Here is a 15,197-nt window from a genome sequence, read left to right on the forward strand (position 1 = left end):
CATTTTCTATTTCTTAGGTTTTTTTCGGTGAAGTCACGTAGGTAAAAAAAATTAAATTAATAAAAGTAAAATAAAAATAAAATAAAAATCACGACGCTTGTGTTCCCTCCGAAACGTCGTGATTTTTATTTTATTTTACTTTCATTAATTTAATTTTTTTTTTATCTTTATACGTGACTACCGAAAGAACCAAAGAATAAATAGAAAATGGAACGTATTTGGAGGAAAGTGGGAGGGGCTAAAAGCGTTCGTAAGTCGAGGAGTTGCACCACCAACCGCCACTAACCCCCCCTCTCGGCATGTTGCGTCGATTCGTCGGAATCGAATTGCTTGGAATCTATCGGAGGAATCGATTCCTCCCCCCCCCTCACCACCACCACATCCACCATTGCTCAGTCGCTACAGGTCACGCAGCAGACGACAGCAAGAAGCAGGCAGCAGGCGTTGGCTCCGTGTGAACGCTTCCGAAGACGGCGCGCGGGCGATCGGGGCTTCTATTCGGTAAACTTTGAACGTTGCGCAAAATCGTTGAATTAATTTAAATTAACAAAAAAGTTACGGCGTTGGTGGCGTTCGCCGGTCACCGGGGTGCCCGGGGCCCGTCGCCCTGGTCGGTAGGGGATTCTAGGCGAGCGCGGGGGGCCCGAGAGCCTGTCGGAGGCCTATAGGGGGAGGGGTGAAAAAAAGTTTTCAAAGTTACATTGACGATCAAACGGCAGCAGCAGTAGCATCATCATCAGCAGCAGCAGTAGCATCAGCAGCAGCAGTGTCAGCAGCAGTAGCATCAGCAGTAGCATCAGCAGCAGTGTCAGCAGCAGTGTCATCAGCAGCAGTAGCATCATCAGCAGCAGTAGCATCAGCAGCAGTGTCAGCAGCATTATCATCATCAGCAGTAGCATCACCAGCAGCATCAGTTTCATCAGCAGTGGTTTCATCAGCATTATCAGCTGCAGCATCAGCAGCAGCTTTACCAGCAGTGTCATCAGCAACTTCATCAGCAGTGTCATCAGCAGCAGCTTTAGCAGCAGTGTCATCAGCAACTTCATCAGCAGTGTCATCAGCAGCAGCTTTAGCAGCAGTGTCATCAGCAACAGTGTCATCAGCAGTGTCATCAGCAGCAGTAGCATCAGCAGCAGTGTCAGCAGCAGTAGATTCATCAGCATCATCAGCAGCAGTATGATCCGCAGCATCATCAGCAGCAACTTCATCTGCAGTGTCATCAGCAGCAACTTCATCTGCAGTGTCATCAGCAGCTGCATCAGCAGCAGTGTCATCAGCAGCTGCATCATCAGAAGTGTCATCAGCAGCAGCTTCATCAGCAACAGTGTCATCAGCAGTGTCATCAGCAGCAGTAGCATCAGCAGCAGTGTCAGCAGCAGTAGATTCATCAGCATCATCAGCAGCAGTATGATCAGCAGCATCATCAGCAGCAACTTCATCTGCAGTGTCATCAGCAGCTGCATCAGCAGCAGTGTCATCAGCAGCTGCATCATCAGAAGTGTCATCAGCAGCAGCTTCATCAGCAGCAGTGTCATCAGCAGCAGCAGCTTTACCAGCAGTGTCATCAGCAGTAGCGTCAGCAGTGTCATCAGCAACTTCATCAGCAGTGTCATCAGCAGCAGCTTTATCAGGAGTGTCATCAGCAACAGTGTCAGCAGAAGCTTCAGGAGCAGCTTCATCAGCAGCAGTGTCATCAGCAGTGTCATCAGCAGCAGTAGCATCAGCAGTAGCTTCATCAGCAGCAGTGCCATCAGCAGTAGCAGCAGCGTCATCAGCAGCAGGATGATCAGCAGTTTCATCAGCAGTGTCATCAGCAGTGCCATCAGCAGTAGCAGCATAAACTCAGCAGCAGTAGCATCAGCAACAGTGTCATCAGTAGCAGTAACAGCAGTAGCAGCATTAAGAGCAGCAGCATGAAGATCATCAGCAGCAGCAGTGTCAGCAGCAGCAGCAGTGTCATCAGCAGTGTTAGCAGCAGTAGCATCAGCAGCAGCTTCATCAGTAGTGTCATCAGCAGTAGCAGCATAAACTCAGCAGCAGCAGCAGTGTCATCAGCAGTAGCAGCATAAATTCAGCAGCAGTAGCATCAGCAACAGTGTCATCAGTAGCAGTAACAGCAGTAGCAGCATTAAGAGCAGCAGCAGCAGCAGCAGGCAGGCAGGCAGGCAGCAGCAAAATTTCCAACACCGTGCTGATGATGATGATTGATTGCTGCTGCTGATGTGTGACCCTATAGCCTAGGGGCACACCCAGTGGCAGCTGTCCCTGTGTGTGAGTCTGTTAGTAGTAGTAGGGGTAGTGAAGATTGCTGCTGCTGCTGCCGTGTGATTCTATAGCCTAGGGGTACACCCAGTGGCAGCTGTCCCTGTGTGTGAGTCTGTTAGTAGTAGGGGTAGTGATGATTGCTGCTACTACTGCCGTGTGTTCCTATAGCCTAGGGGCACCCCCAGTGGCAGCTGTCCCTGTGTGTGAGTCTGCTGTCAGTAGTAGTAGTAGTAGGGGTAGCGATGATTGCTGCTACTACTGCTGTGTGATCCTATAGCCTAGGGGCACACCCAGTGGCAGCTGTGCTTGTGTGTGTCTGCTGTCAGTAGTAGTAGTAGGGGTAGCGATTGCTGCTACTACTGCTGTGTGTTCCTATAGCCTAGGGGCACCCCCAGTGGCAACTGTGCCTGTGTGTGAGTCTGCTGCCAGTAGTAGTAGTAGCGGTAGCGATGGTTGCTGCTGCTACTACTGCTGTGTGTTCCTATAGCCTAGGGGCACACCCAGTGGCAGCTGTCCCTGTGTGTGAGTCTGCTGTCAGTAGTAGTAGGGGTAGTGATGATTGCTGTTGCTACTGCCGTGTGATCCTATAGCCTAGGGGCACACCCAGTGGCAGCTGTGCTTGTGTGTGTCTGCTGCCAGTAGTAGGGGTAGCGATGATGATTGCTGCTACTACTGCTATGTGATCCTATAGCCTAGGGGCACACCCAGTAGCAGCTGTCCCTGTGTGTGAGTCTGCTGTCAGGAGTAGTAGGGGTAGCGATGATTGCTGCTGCTACTACTGATGTGTGATCCTATAGCCTAGGGCACCCCGAGTGGCAACTGTCCCTGTGTGTGAGTCTGCTGCCAGTAGTAGTAGCGGTAGCGACGATGTGCTGGATTGTTTTCCCTGTCTGTGTGTCTGTCCCGTGTGTTTCAGGAGTTGGCCATCATGCCTCGGCTGTTGCTGCTTGTGCTGGTGGTTCGGCCTGCACTGATGGAGGTGTTCACATCAATAGGTGACGCACGTGCAAACACACACACGCACACACACGCACACACACACGCACGCAAACACGCACACACGTAAATATGCACGCAAACACGCACACGCACGCAAACACGCACTCAAACAAGCAGACACGCAAACACACACGAACATGCACATACGCACACAAACACGCACACAAACACGCACGCACACAAACACGTGCACAAACACGCATACACAAACACGCACACACAAACACAAACACACGCACGCACACACAAACACGCACGCAAACACGCACGCACACACAAACACGCACGCAAACACGCACGCACACACAAACACGCACGCAGACACGCACACAAACACGGACAAACACGCACGCACACACGCACACAAACACGCACACATGCACGCACACAAACACGCACGCGCACACACAAACACGCACGCAAACACGCACACACAAACACACGCATGCAAACACGCACGCACACACAAACACACGCACGCAAACACGCACGCACACACAAACACGCACGCAGACACGCACACAAACACGGACAAACACGCACACACGCACACAAACACGCACGCACACACGCACACAAACACGCACGCACACACACGGACACACAAACACGCACGCAAACACGCACGCACACACAAACACGCACGCACACACGCACAAACACGCACGCACACACACACGCACGCAAACACGCACACACGTAAATATGCACGCAAACACGCACACGCACGCAAACACGCACTCAAACAAGCAGACACGCAAACACACACGAACATGCACATACGCACACAAACACGCACACAAACACGCACGCACACAAACACGTGCACAAACACGCATACACAAACACGCACGCACACACAAACACAAACACACGCACGCAAACACGCACGCACACACAAACACGCACGCAAACACGCACGCACACACAAACACGCACGCAAACACGCACGCACACACAAACACGCACGCAGACACGCACACAAACACGGACAAACACGCACGCACACACGCACACAAACACGCACACATGCACGCACACACGCACACAAACACGCACGCGCACACACAAACACGCACGCAAACACGCACACACAAACACACGCACGCAAACACGCACGCACACACAAACACACGCACGCACACACAAACACGCACGCAGACACGCACACAAACACGGACAAACACGCACACACGCACACAAACACGCACGCACACAAACACGCACGCACACACACGGACACACAAACACGCACGCAAACACGCACGCACACACAAACACGCACGCACACACGCACAAACACGCACGCACACACACAAACACGCACGCACACACGCACACACAAACACGCACACAAACACGCACGCACACACGCACGCACACACGCAAACACGCACACACAAACACGCACACACAAACACGCACACGCACACACAAACACGCACACACAAACACGCACACACAAACACGCACGCACAAACACGCACGCACAAACACGCACACACAAACACGCACACATGCACACACACACGCACACAAACACGCACACAAACACGCACACAAACACGCACACAAACACGCACACGCACGCACACACACACAAACACGCACAAACACGCACACACACGCACACACAAACACGCACACGCACACAAACACGCACACAAACACGCACACAAACACGCACACAAACACGCACACAAACACGCAAACACGCAGAAACGCACAAACACGCACACACAAAACAAAGACAAAGGTCCCTTGTGTAGCCTTTAACAGACTGTCGGGGCAAGCGCTGTTAGCCGGATTTCTTTTTTTCGAAGGTAAATCATCGAAAACGTAAAATTAAGCATGGGCACGCGAGCACAGCCACCTTGTTTCTTCAAATTTATCTATGAACATCATTGTTTTTGGTTTTTTTATGACCGGGAACCAAGGTGGGTTGGGGAGGGGGGGTCCAGGCTGCTGCAGTAAGCGGCAGAGGTCGCAAACGGGTTTTGATTCCTTACCCGTACCCGGCCGCACCAGGGTCGCCAACGGGTACCCGTACCCTACCCAATACCCGGCTACCCGTACTCGGCCGGGTACGGGTAGGGTACGGGTATCGAGTACCCGATTGCGACCTTTGGGATGAAGCCATGTTGCAGGCGCGGGTGGGTTGATTCTAGGAACTTGAATTGTGAGAAGAGACAAGACGTTGGGAAATGAGTGACAAACGGCGACTCACCAGTGACTCACGGCCTACCCGTACCCGGCCGCACCAGGGTCGCAAACGGCTACCCGTACCTGTACCCGGCCGGGTACGGGTAGCCGGGTATCGGGTAGGGTACGGGTTTCGGGTACCCGGTTGCGACCTCTGGTAAGCGGTTAAGAACCACTGCTCCAGATGATGTACAATACAGGGTGATTCAAAACAATGTTTTAATGCTTACATGGCGACTATCGGTTTTTTATAAATGGAAAAATAACAGATAATAATACTCCAAAGCTGCAGACGCAATAACGAATGTCACGATAATTGTTTCTATCTGGCAACAAAACTGACACCTTTTGTTACAAGGAGTCATGTTTGCATAGACCACAATACCTGCAGTCATAATGCAAACAAAAAACACAACTCTGATAATATATGCACTGTCCTTGAAGTTAAAAGCTGTCTCGGGTGTGGACCAATCAACTTCAAGGACAGTGCCTACATTATCAGAGTTATGTTTTTTTTTATTTGCATTATGGCTGCATGTATTGTGGTCTATGCAAACATGACTCCTTGTAAAAAAAGGTGTCAGTTTTGTTGCCAGATAGAAGGGTAAAAAAACAATTATCATATTTTTTACTGGCAAATGAGGTTTCAATGGTGTCAATGCTTACCCCAAGCTCTCATACTCTGATGGTGCATTGTCTTTGAGTTGTGCACCTTTTGGCGTCATCTGGTCCAACACCATGTGAGACTAGGCTCTAAGAAAAGCTGTCTTGGGTGTGGACCAATCAACTTCAAGGACAGTGCATACATTATCAGAGTTATGTTTTTTGTTTGCATTATGACCGCAGGTATTGTGGTCTATGCAAACATGACTCCTTGTAAAGAAAGGTGTCAGTTTTGTTGCCAGATAGAAGGGTAAAAAAATCAATTATCATATTTTTTACTGGCAAATGAGGTTCCAATGGAACGAATGTCACGTTAATAACTTCAAAAAGTCGAAAAAGTCTCCCCGCCTGTTTCGCCATCTTCCCCAGGTGGTCTCCTGAGCCCGGAGGCACATTCCTCGTGGCTGTCGTTGCTGATTCTCAGAAGCTTGAACACATTTTTTGTTTAAGCATCCTGTACATCTCTGTGTGTCTTGATTTAAAGCTTTCGTCACTGCAGGGATTCATTTTCATGGTTCTTTCGGTAAAGTCATCACGTAGAAGGGAAATAATAAAATAAAATAATATAAAACAATAAGAAATTCTCACGACGTTTCGACTGCAACACAAGAAATCATCATCAGGTGTGAAATCCACGCCAATAATTTTTTTTTTCAAATTTTCTTGCTGTGGATTTCACACCTGATGATGATTGCTTGTGTTGCAGTCGAAACGTCGTGAGAATTCTTATTGTTTTATATTATTTTATTTTATTATTTCCCTTCTACGTGATGACGTTACCGAAAGAACCAAGAATATGAATCTCTGTGTGTGTTTGTGGAGTTGAGTGGACTTGCCGATGAGCGGTACCAGCGGTGTCAAGATCGGCCTCTGTGGAGGAGGCTCGTGAAGGACGCTGCTACTGGGCAGTGCCAGGCTAGGTGCACAGTGAGGCTACTGGGCAGTTGGAGGCAGTCGCCCTCCAACAACAACGGGGGGCGGAGGAGCGACGCTCACAACAACGAGCGGAGCGGCGGGTGGCTAAAGCACAGCAAGTTGGCACAGTAGGGGGCACAGGTGGTGCATCAGCCGGTCATCTCGGTCTGGACGACACGGCCATCATGAACCCGGCCACCCGTGTGTAGCAAGCAAGCCGCACCCGCTCACTCACTCATTCACTCAGCTTTCATTCACTCAGCTTGCACTCATTCACTCAGCTTACACTCACTCATTCACTCACTCAGCTTTCATTCAGTCACTCATCCACTCACTCATTCACTCGCTCATTCACTCAGCTTACACTCACTCATTCACTCACTCAGCCATCATGAACCCGGCCACTGGTGTGTAGCAAGCAAGCCGCACCTGCTCACTCATTCACTCACGCAGCTTTCATTCAGTCACTCATTCACTCACTCATTCACTCAGCTTTCATTCACTCACTCATTCACTCGGCTTTCATTCACTCACTCATTCATTCACTCAGCTCTCATTCACTCACTCACTCAGCTTTCATTCACTCAGCTTACACTCATTCACTCACTCAGCTTTCATTCACTCAGCCATCATGAACCCGGCCACCGGTGGGTAGCAAGCAAGCCGCACTCACTCACTCATTCACTCACTCAGCTTCCACTCGCTCACTCATTCACTCGCTCACTCATTCACTCAGCTTACACTCACTCACTCAGCTTTCATTCACTCACTCATTCATTCACTCGCTCACTCATTCACTCAGCTTTCATTCACTCAGCTTACACTCGCTCACTCACTCGCTCACTCAGCTTACACTCACTCATTCACTCGCTCACTCATTCACTCAGCTTTAATTCACTCAGCTTATACTCGTTCATTCACTCATCTTACACTCACTCACTCATTCACTCAGCTTTCATTCACTCACTCATTCACTCACTCAGCTTACACTCGCTCATTCACTCGCTCATTCACTCGCTCATTCACTCGCTCATTCACCCGCTCACTCATTCACACTCAGCTTACACTCGCTCATTCACTCAGCTTTCATTCACTCATTCACTCAGCTTTCATTCACTCAGCTTACACTCGCTCATTCACTCGCTCACTTATTCACTCAGCTTACACTCACTCAGCTTACACTCACTCAGCTTACACTCACTCACTCATTCACTCGCTCATTCACTCACTCAGCGTTCACTCACTCAGCTTACACTCGTTCCTTCACTCAGCTTAGACTCACTCATTCACTCAGCTTAGACTCACTCATTCACTCAGCTTACACTCGCTCATTCACTCATTCACTCACTCATTCACTCACTCATTCACTCAGCTTACACTCGCTCAGCTTCCACTTGCTCACTCATTCACTCACTCATTCACTCACTCAGCTTAAACTCACTCATTCACTCAGCTTACACTCGCTCATTTACTCAGCTTACACTCATTCACTCACTCATTCACTCAGCTTACACTCGCTCACCCACTCGCTCACCCACTCACCCACTCACTCATTCACCCACCCACTCACCCACTCGCTCACCCACTTGCTCACCCACTCGCTCGCTCACCCACTCGCTCGCTCACCCACTCATTCACCCACCCGCTCACCCACCCGCTCACCCACCCGCTCACCCACCCGCTCACCCACCCACTCACCCACTCGCTCACCCACTCGCTCACCCACTTGTTCACCCACTCGCTCGCTCAACCACTCGCTCGCTCACCCACTCATTCACCCACCCACTCACCCACCCGCTCACCCACTTTCTCACCCACCCGCTCACCCACTCACTCGTTCACCCACTCGCTCACCCACTTGCTCGCCCACTCACCCAGAGCTGCGGTTTGTCTCCGTCTCCCACTTACCCAGAGTTCCTAGCGAACATATCTGCCCAGCGTCTGTGGCTGCCCACCGAGGAGGACGTCAACGGGGCAGCCAAGGCTCTGATGCGTCTACAGGACACCTACAGACTGAGCACGCGCGACATCGCAGATGGGAACCTACCAGGTACTCACTCACAGAGATACTCACAGAATCACAAAGAGACTCACTCTCTGAGACATTCTATGGATGTGGCTGCTACAGCCTAGGCCGGGTCTCAGAACCTGAGTCTCTTAATCTCTAAACCCTGAGTCTCTAAGTCTCTAATTCTCTAAACCCTGAGTCCCTGAGTCTCTAAGTCTCTAAACCCTAATTCTCTGAGTCTCTAAACCCTGAGTCTCTAAGTCTCTAATTATCTAAACCCTGAGTCCCTGAGTCTCTAAGTCTCTAAACCCTAAGTCTCTGAGTCTCTAATCCCTGAGTCCCTGAGTCTCTGAGTCTCCAAACCCTGAATTTCTAAACCCTGAGTCTCTAAACCCTGAGTCTCTAAACCCTGAGTCTCTAATCCCTGAGTCTCGAAGTCTCTAAACCCTGAGTCTCTAAACCCTGAGTCTCTAAACCCCGAGTCTCTAAACCCTGAGTCTCTAAACCCTGAGTCTCTAAACCTTGAGTCTCTAAACCCCGCGTCTCTAAACCCTGAGTCTCTAAACCCTGAGACTCGGAGTCTCTAAACCCTGAGTCTCTAATCCCTGAGTCTCTAAACCCTGCGTCTCTAATCCCCGAGTCCCTGAGTCTCTAATCCCAGAGTCTCTAAACCCCGAGTCTCTAAACCCTGAGTCTCTAAACCCTGAGTCTCTAATCCCTGAGTCTCTAATCCCTGAGCCCCAGAGTCTCTAATCCCTGAGTCTCTAAACCCTGAGTCTCTAATCCCTGAGTCTCTAATCCCTGAGTCTCTAAACCCTGAGTCTCTAAAACCTGAGTCTCTAAACCCTGAGTCCCTGAGTCTCTAAACCCTGAGTCTCTAATTCCTGAGTCTCTAATCCCTGAGTCTCTAAACCCTGAGTCTCTAAAACCTGAGTCTCTAAACCCTGAGTCCCTGAGTCTCTAAACCCTGAGTCTCTAATTCCTGAGTCTCTAATCCCTGAGTCTCTAAACCCTGAGTCTCTAATTCCTGAGTCTCTAAACCCTGAGTCCCTGAGTCTCTAAACCCTGAGTCTCTAATTCCTGAGTCTCTAATTCCTGAGTCTCTAATCCCTGAGTCTCTAAACCCTGAGTCTCTAATTCCTGAGTCTCTAAACCCTGAGTCCCTGAGTCTCTAAACCCTGAGTCTCTAATTCCTGAGTCTCTAATCCCTGAGTCTCTAAACCCTGAGTCTCTAAACCCTGAGTCTCTAATCCCCGAGTCTCTAAACCCTGAGTCTCTAAACCCCGAGTCTCTAAACCCTGAGTCTCTAATTCCTGAGTCTCTAATCCCTGAGTCTCTTAAGTCTCTAAGTCTCTAATCCCTGAGTCTCTAAGTCTCTAAACCCTGAGTTCCTGAGTCTCTAAACCCCGAATCTCCGAGTCTCTGGACCCCGTAACCCTTCCCCTCCCCACCCCGCCCCACCCTCACCCACCGTCTCTCTCCCTGTGTGTGCGCGCACGTCCAAGGCACGATGCATCGTGACGCTCTGTCTGCTCGCGACTGCTACGACCTGGGCCGCGTCGCCTACACGGAGGGCGACTACCGGCACACGCAGCTGTGGATACGGCAGGCGCTGCGCATGATGCACCGATGAGGAGGAGGAGGAGGGGAGAGACGTGGGGAGGGGGCGGAGGGCGGAGAAGCGGAGGAGACACCGGGGGGAGGAGGATCGGCGGTGGAGGGGGTGGAGTGGCTGACGGGGGCGGCGGTGGTGGATGAGGTGGACGTCTTGGACCACCTGAGCTTCGTGGCGTTTCAGCAGGGCAAGACGGAGGAAGCGTACACGCTGACGAAGCAGCTGCTCAAGCTGGGTACGAGTGATGGGGGGGGTGAGCGGGTGGGTGAGCGAGTGGGTGAGCGGGTGGGTGAGCGGATGGGTGAGCGGGTGGGTGAGCGGGTGGGTGAGCGAGTGGGTGAGCGGGTGAGGGAGCGAGTGGGTGAGTGAGTGGGTGAATGCGCTAGTGAGCGAATGAGTGGGTGAGCGAGTGAGCGAGTGAATGAGCGAGTGGATGAGCGGGTGAATGAGGGAGCGAGTGGGTGAGCGAGTGGGTGAGCGAGTGACGAGTGGGTAAGCGAGTGAATGAGTGAGTGAATGAGCGAGTGAATGAGTGAGTGGCTCAGCAGGTGAATAAGCGAGTGGGTGAGCGAGTACGTGAGCGAGTGAATAAGCGAGTGAAAGAATGGGCGAGTGGGTGAGCGATTGGGTGAGCGGGTCAATGAGCGAATGTGCGAGTGAGTGAGTGAATGAGCGAGTGGGTGAGCGAGCAAGTGAATGGGCGAGTGGGTGAGCGATTGGGTGAGCGGGTGAATGAGCGAATGTGCGAGTGAGTGAATGAGCGAGTGGGTTAGCGAGTGATAGAGCGAGTGGGTGAGCGGGTGAATGAGGGAGCGAGTGGGTGAGTGAGTGGGTGAGCGGATGAATGAGCGAGTGGGTGAGTGAGTGAATATGCGAGCGAGTGAGTGAGCGAGTGGGTGAGCGAGTGATAGAGCGAGTGTGTGCATGGCAGCTGTACCGTTACCACCTTGACCTCTGTGGGTTACACCACGAGGTCAGGTGGGCTAGTTCTGGAATGTGTCTGTGTAGAAGGGGAGGCTGCCACATCTATCACCCCATCTCACCCCATCTCTCACCCCATCTCACTCACCCCATCTCCCTCCTCACCACCACCACCTCCTCCCAGACCCATCTCACTCTCTCTCCCCGTCTCTCTCCCCATCTCTCTCCCCATCCCCCCAGACCCATCTCACTCTCTCTCCCCATCTCCCCATCCCCGTCTCACTCTCTCTCCCCATCTCTCTCCCCATCTCTCCATCTCTCTCCCCATCTCTCTCCCCATCTCCCCATCTCTCTCCACATCTCCCCATCTCCCCAGACCCGTCTCACTCTCCCCATCTCTCTCCCCATCTCCCCATCTCTCCATCTCTCTCCCCATCTCCCCATCTCTCCATCTCTCTCCCCATCTCACTCTCTCTCCCCATCTCTCTCCCCATCTCCCCAGACCCATCTCACTCTCTCTCCCCATCTTTCTCCCCATCTCTCTCCCCATCTCTCTGCCCATCTCTCTCCCCATCTCTCTCCCCATCTCTATCCCCATCTCACTCTCTCATCTCTCTCCCCATCTCCCCATCTCCCCAGACCCGTCTCACTCTCTCTCCCCATCTCTCTCCCCATCTCCCCAGACCCGTCTCGCTCTCTCTCCCCATCTCCCCAGACCCGTCTCACTCTTTCCCCATCTCTCTCCCCATCTCCCCATCCCCAGACCCATCTCACTCTCTCTCCCCATCTCTCTCCCCATCTCTCTTCCCATCTCACTCTCTCTCCCCATCTCTCTCCCCATCTCCCCAGACCCGTCTCAATCTCTCTCCCCATCTCTCTCCCCATCTCTCTCCCCATCTCTCTCCCCATCTTCCCATCTCACTGTCTTTCCCCATCTCTCTCCCTATCTCTCTCCCCATCTCCCCATCTCACTCTCCCTCCCCATCTCTCTCCCCATCTCTCTCCCCATCTCCCCAGACCCATCTCACTCTCCATCCCCATCTTTCACCCCATCTCCCTCCCCATCTCTCTCCCCATCCGCAGACCCATCTCACGAGCGTGCCCAGGGGAACCTCGACTACTTCTCCCGTGCGCTCTCCGCCAAGCGCAAGGGCGACGACGAATATCACCTCCTCACCACCGGCATCCGCAGCGACTCATCCTCCTCCTCGTCGTCATCGTCATCCTCGAAGAGGAGGAGGAAGGACACGATGGGGGGAGAGAGACTCGGGGAGGAGGAGGAGGAGAAAGTGGAGGTGGAAGAGGAGGTGGATGAGGAGGAGGTGGACGATGGGAAGAGTGCAAGCTACATGAAGCTGTGTCGGGGAGAGGGGATCAAGATGGTGAGTCGGGGGGGTAGGCGACGGACGACCTCACGGCTCCCTCCGTGCCTCCCTCCCGCTCTTCTCCGCGTCATCTCTCTTGTCCTCCACGTCTCCCTCTGTGTCTCCCTCTCCCTGTGTCTCTCTGTGTCTCTCTCGCTCACTCTCTCGCTCTCTCTCCCGCTCACTCTCTCGCTCACTCTCTCGCTCACTCTCTCGCTCACTCTCTCGCTGACTCTCTCGCTCACTCTCTCGCTCACTCTCTCGCTCACTCTCTCGCTCTCTCTCCCGCTCACTCTCCCGCCCACACTCTCGCCCGCTCTCTCGCCCGCTCTCGCCCGCTCTCTCGCTTGCTCTCTCGCCCGCTCTCTCGCTCACTCTCTCGCCCGCTCTCTCGCTCACTCTATCGCTCTCTCGCTCACTCTCTCGCTCACTTTCTCACTCTCTCGCCCACTCTCTCGCCCACTCTCTCGCTCACTCTCTCGCTCACTCTCTCGCTCACTCTCCCGCTCACTCTCTCGCTCACTCTCTCGCTCACTCTCTCGCTCACTCTCTCGCCCACTCTCTCGCTCACTCTCTCGCTCACTCTCTCGCCCACTCTCTCGTTCACTCTCTCGCTCACTCTCCCGCTCACTCTCTCGCTCACTCTCTCTCGCTCTCTCTCCCGCTCACTCTCCCGCTCACTCTCCCGCTCACTCTCTCACTCACTCTCTCTCGCTCACTCTCTCGCTCACTCTCTCGCTCACTCTCTCGCTCACTCTCTCGCCCACTCTCTCGCTCACTCTCTCGCTCACTCTCTCGCTCACTCTCTCGCTCACTCTCTCGCTCTCTCTCCCGCTCACTCTCCCGCCCGCACTCTCGCCCGCTCTCTCGCCCGCTCTCTCGCCCGCTCTCTCGCCCGCTCTCTCGCCCGCTCTCTCGCTCGCTCTCTCGCCCGCTCTCTCGCTCACTCTATCGCTCTCTCGCTCACTCTCTCGCTCACTTTCTCACTCTCTCGCCCACTCTCTCGCCCACTCTCTCGCTCACTCTCTCGCTCACTCTCTCGCTCACTCTCTCGCTCACTCTCTCGCTCACTCTCTCGCTCACTCTCTCGCTCACTCTCTCGCTCACTCTCTCGCTCACTCTCTCGCTCACTATCCCGCTCACTCTCTCGCTCACTCTCTCTCGCTCTCTCTCCCGCTCACTCTCCCGCTCACTCTCCCGCTCACTCTCTCGCCCACTTTCTCGCTCACTCTCTCCCGCTCACTCTCCCGCTCACTCTCTCGCTCACTCTCTCGCTCACTCTTTCGCTCACTCTCTCGCTCACTCTCTCGCTCACTCTCTCGCTCACTCTCTCGCTCACTCTCTCGCTGACTCTCGCTCACTCTCTCGCTCACTCTCTCGCTCACTCTCTCGCTCTCTCTCCCGCTCACTCTCCCGCTCACTCTCCCGCTCACTCTCTCGCTCACTCTCTCGCTCACTCTCTCGCTGACTCTCTCGCTCACTCTCTCGCTCACTCTCTCGCTCACTCTCCCGCTCACTCTCTCGCTCACTCTCTCGCTCACTCTCTCACTCTCTCGCCCACTCTCTCGCTCACTCTCTCGCCCACTCTCTCGCTCACTCTCTCGCTCTCTCTCGTTCTGCACGCAGCCCTTCTCGCAGTCAGACGGCCTCCGACGGGTAGCTCATATCAGCATGCAGAGCTCCCCGTCATCTGCCACCGAGCACACGGCCTCCTCCATCGCCCACTGCTCCTTGAAGGCCGGCACGGCGTGGGTCAGCCGCGCATGGCGGAACTCCGGCCACACCCTGGCTCCGACCAGAGCGCGGAAGATGCCCAGGCTGCTGGCCGGACGTTTCCCCTCCAGGGCCACCTTCCTCGCCCTGTAAATGGCGAGCTTGGCATAGCCGATGAGCATTCTCTCCCTCTCTCACCCGCCTCCCCCCTCTCTCCCCGCTCTCTGTATGCGTGGCATGTGCAGTGCCATGTGCAGTGTTTGTGATGTCCACACGTGACGCTGCATTCGATGTGTGACTTCGCATCAAACTCGGCTCCGGTGCTTTCACTGCTGGCAGCAATGACATTGGTTTGAAACGTTCTCTCTCCATCTCCCTCTCTCTCTCTCCCGCTGTCTCCCCCCATGCAGGCAGCACCAATGTAGGAGACACTCTGCCCTCGGGGCAGCTCTCCAACGTGTCGTGGAGACGCACCGGCGTGCGCTACACCAACAACGAGGCGTACTTCGACGTGATTGAGGAGGTGGATGCC

The 15,197-nt window shown here is 53.4% G+C and overlaps 2 protein-coding genes across 2 annotated transcripts; both read left to right on the forward strand.

The window, feature by feature from the left end:
* Positions 1 to 374: 374 nt before the first annotated feature.
* LOC144733218 (prolyl 4-hydroxylase subunit alpha-1-like) lies at positions 375 to 10,695 on the forward strand. The gene is made up of 4 exons (XM_078615013.1): positions 375 to 501; positions 3,182 to 3,260; positions 8,957 to 9,094; positions 10,558 to 10,695. The coding sequence occupies exons 2-4, from the start codon at positions 3,194 to 3,196 to the stop codon at positions 10,683 to 10,685; spliced, it is 333 nt and encodes a 110-aa protein (XP_078471139.1). The 5' UTR covers positions 375 to 501; positions 3,182 to 3,193; the 3' UTR covers positions 10,686 to 10,695.
* An 8-nt stretch (positions 10,696 to 10,703) lies between these two features.
* Positions 10,704 to 15,191, forward strand: LOC144733194 (uncharacterized; the record flags this gene model as incomplete). The annotated part of the gene is made up of 3 exons (XM_078614987.1): positions 10,704 to 10,902; positions 12,672 to 12,970; positions 15,076 to 15,191. Coding segments are annotated over 3 exons (513 nt in total), but the record flags the coding sequence as incomplete, so codon positions are not given.
* Between the last annotated feature and the right edge of the window lie 6 nt (positions 15,192 to 15,197).

Source organism: Lampetra planeri, chromosome 45 (assembly GCF_965212315.1).
Source record: "Lampetra planeri chromosome 45, kcLamPlan1.2.h2, whole genome shotgun sequence".
NCBI classification, from domain to species: Eukaryota; Metazoa; Chordata; class Hyperoartia; order Petromyzontiformes; family Petromyzontidae; genus Lampetra; species Lampetra planeri.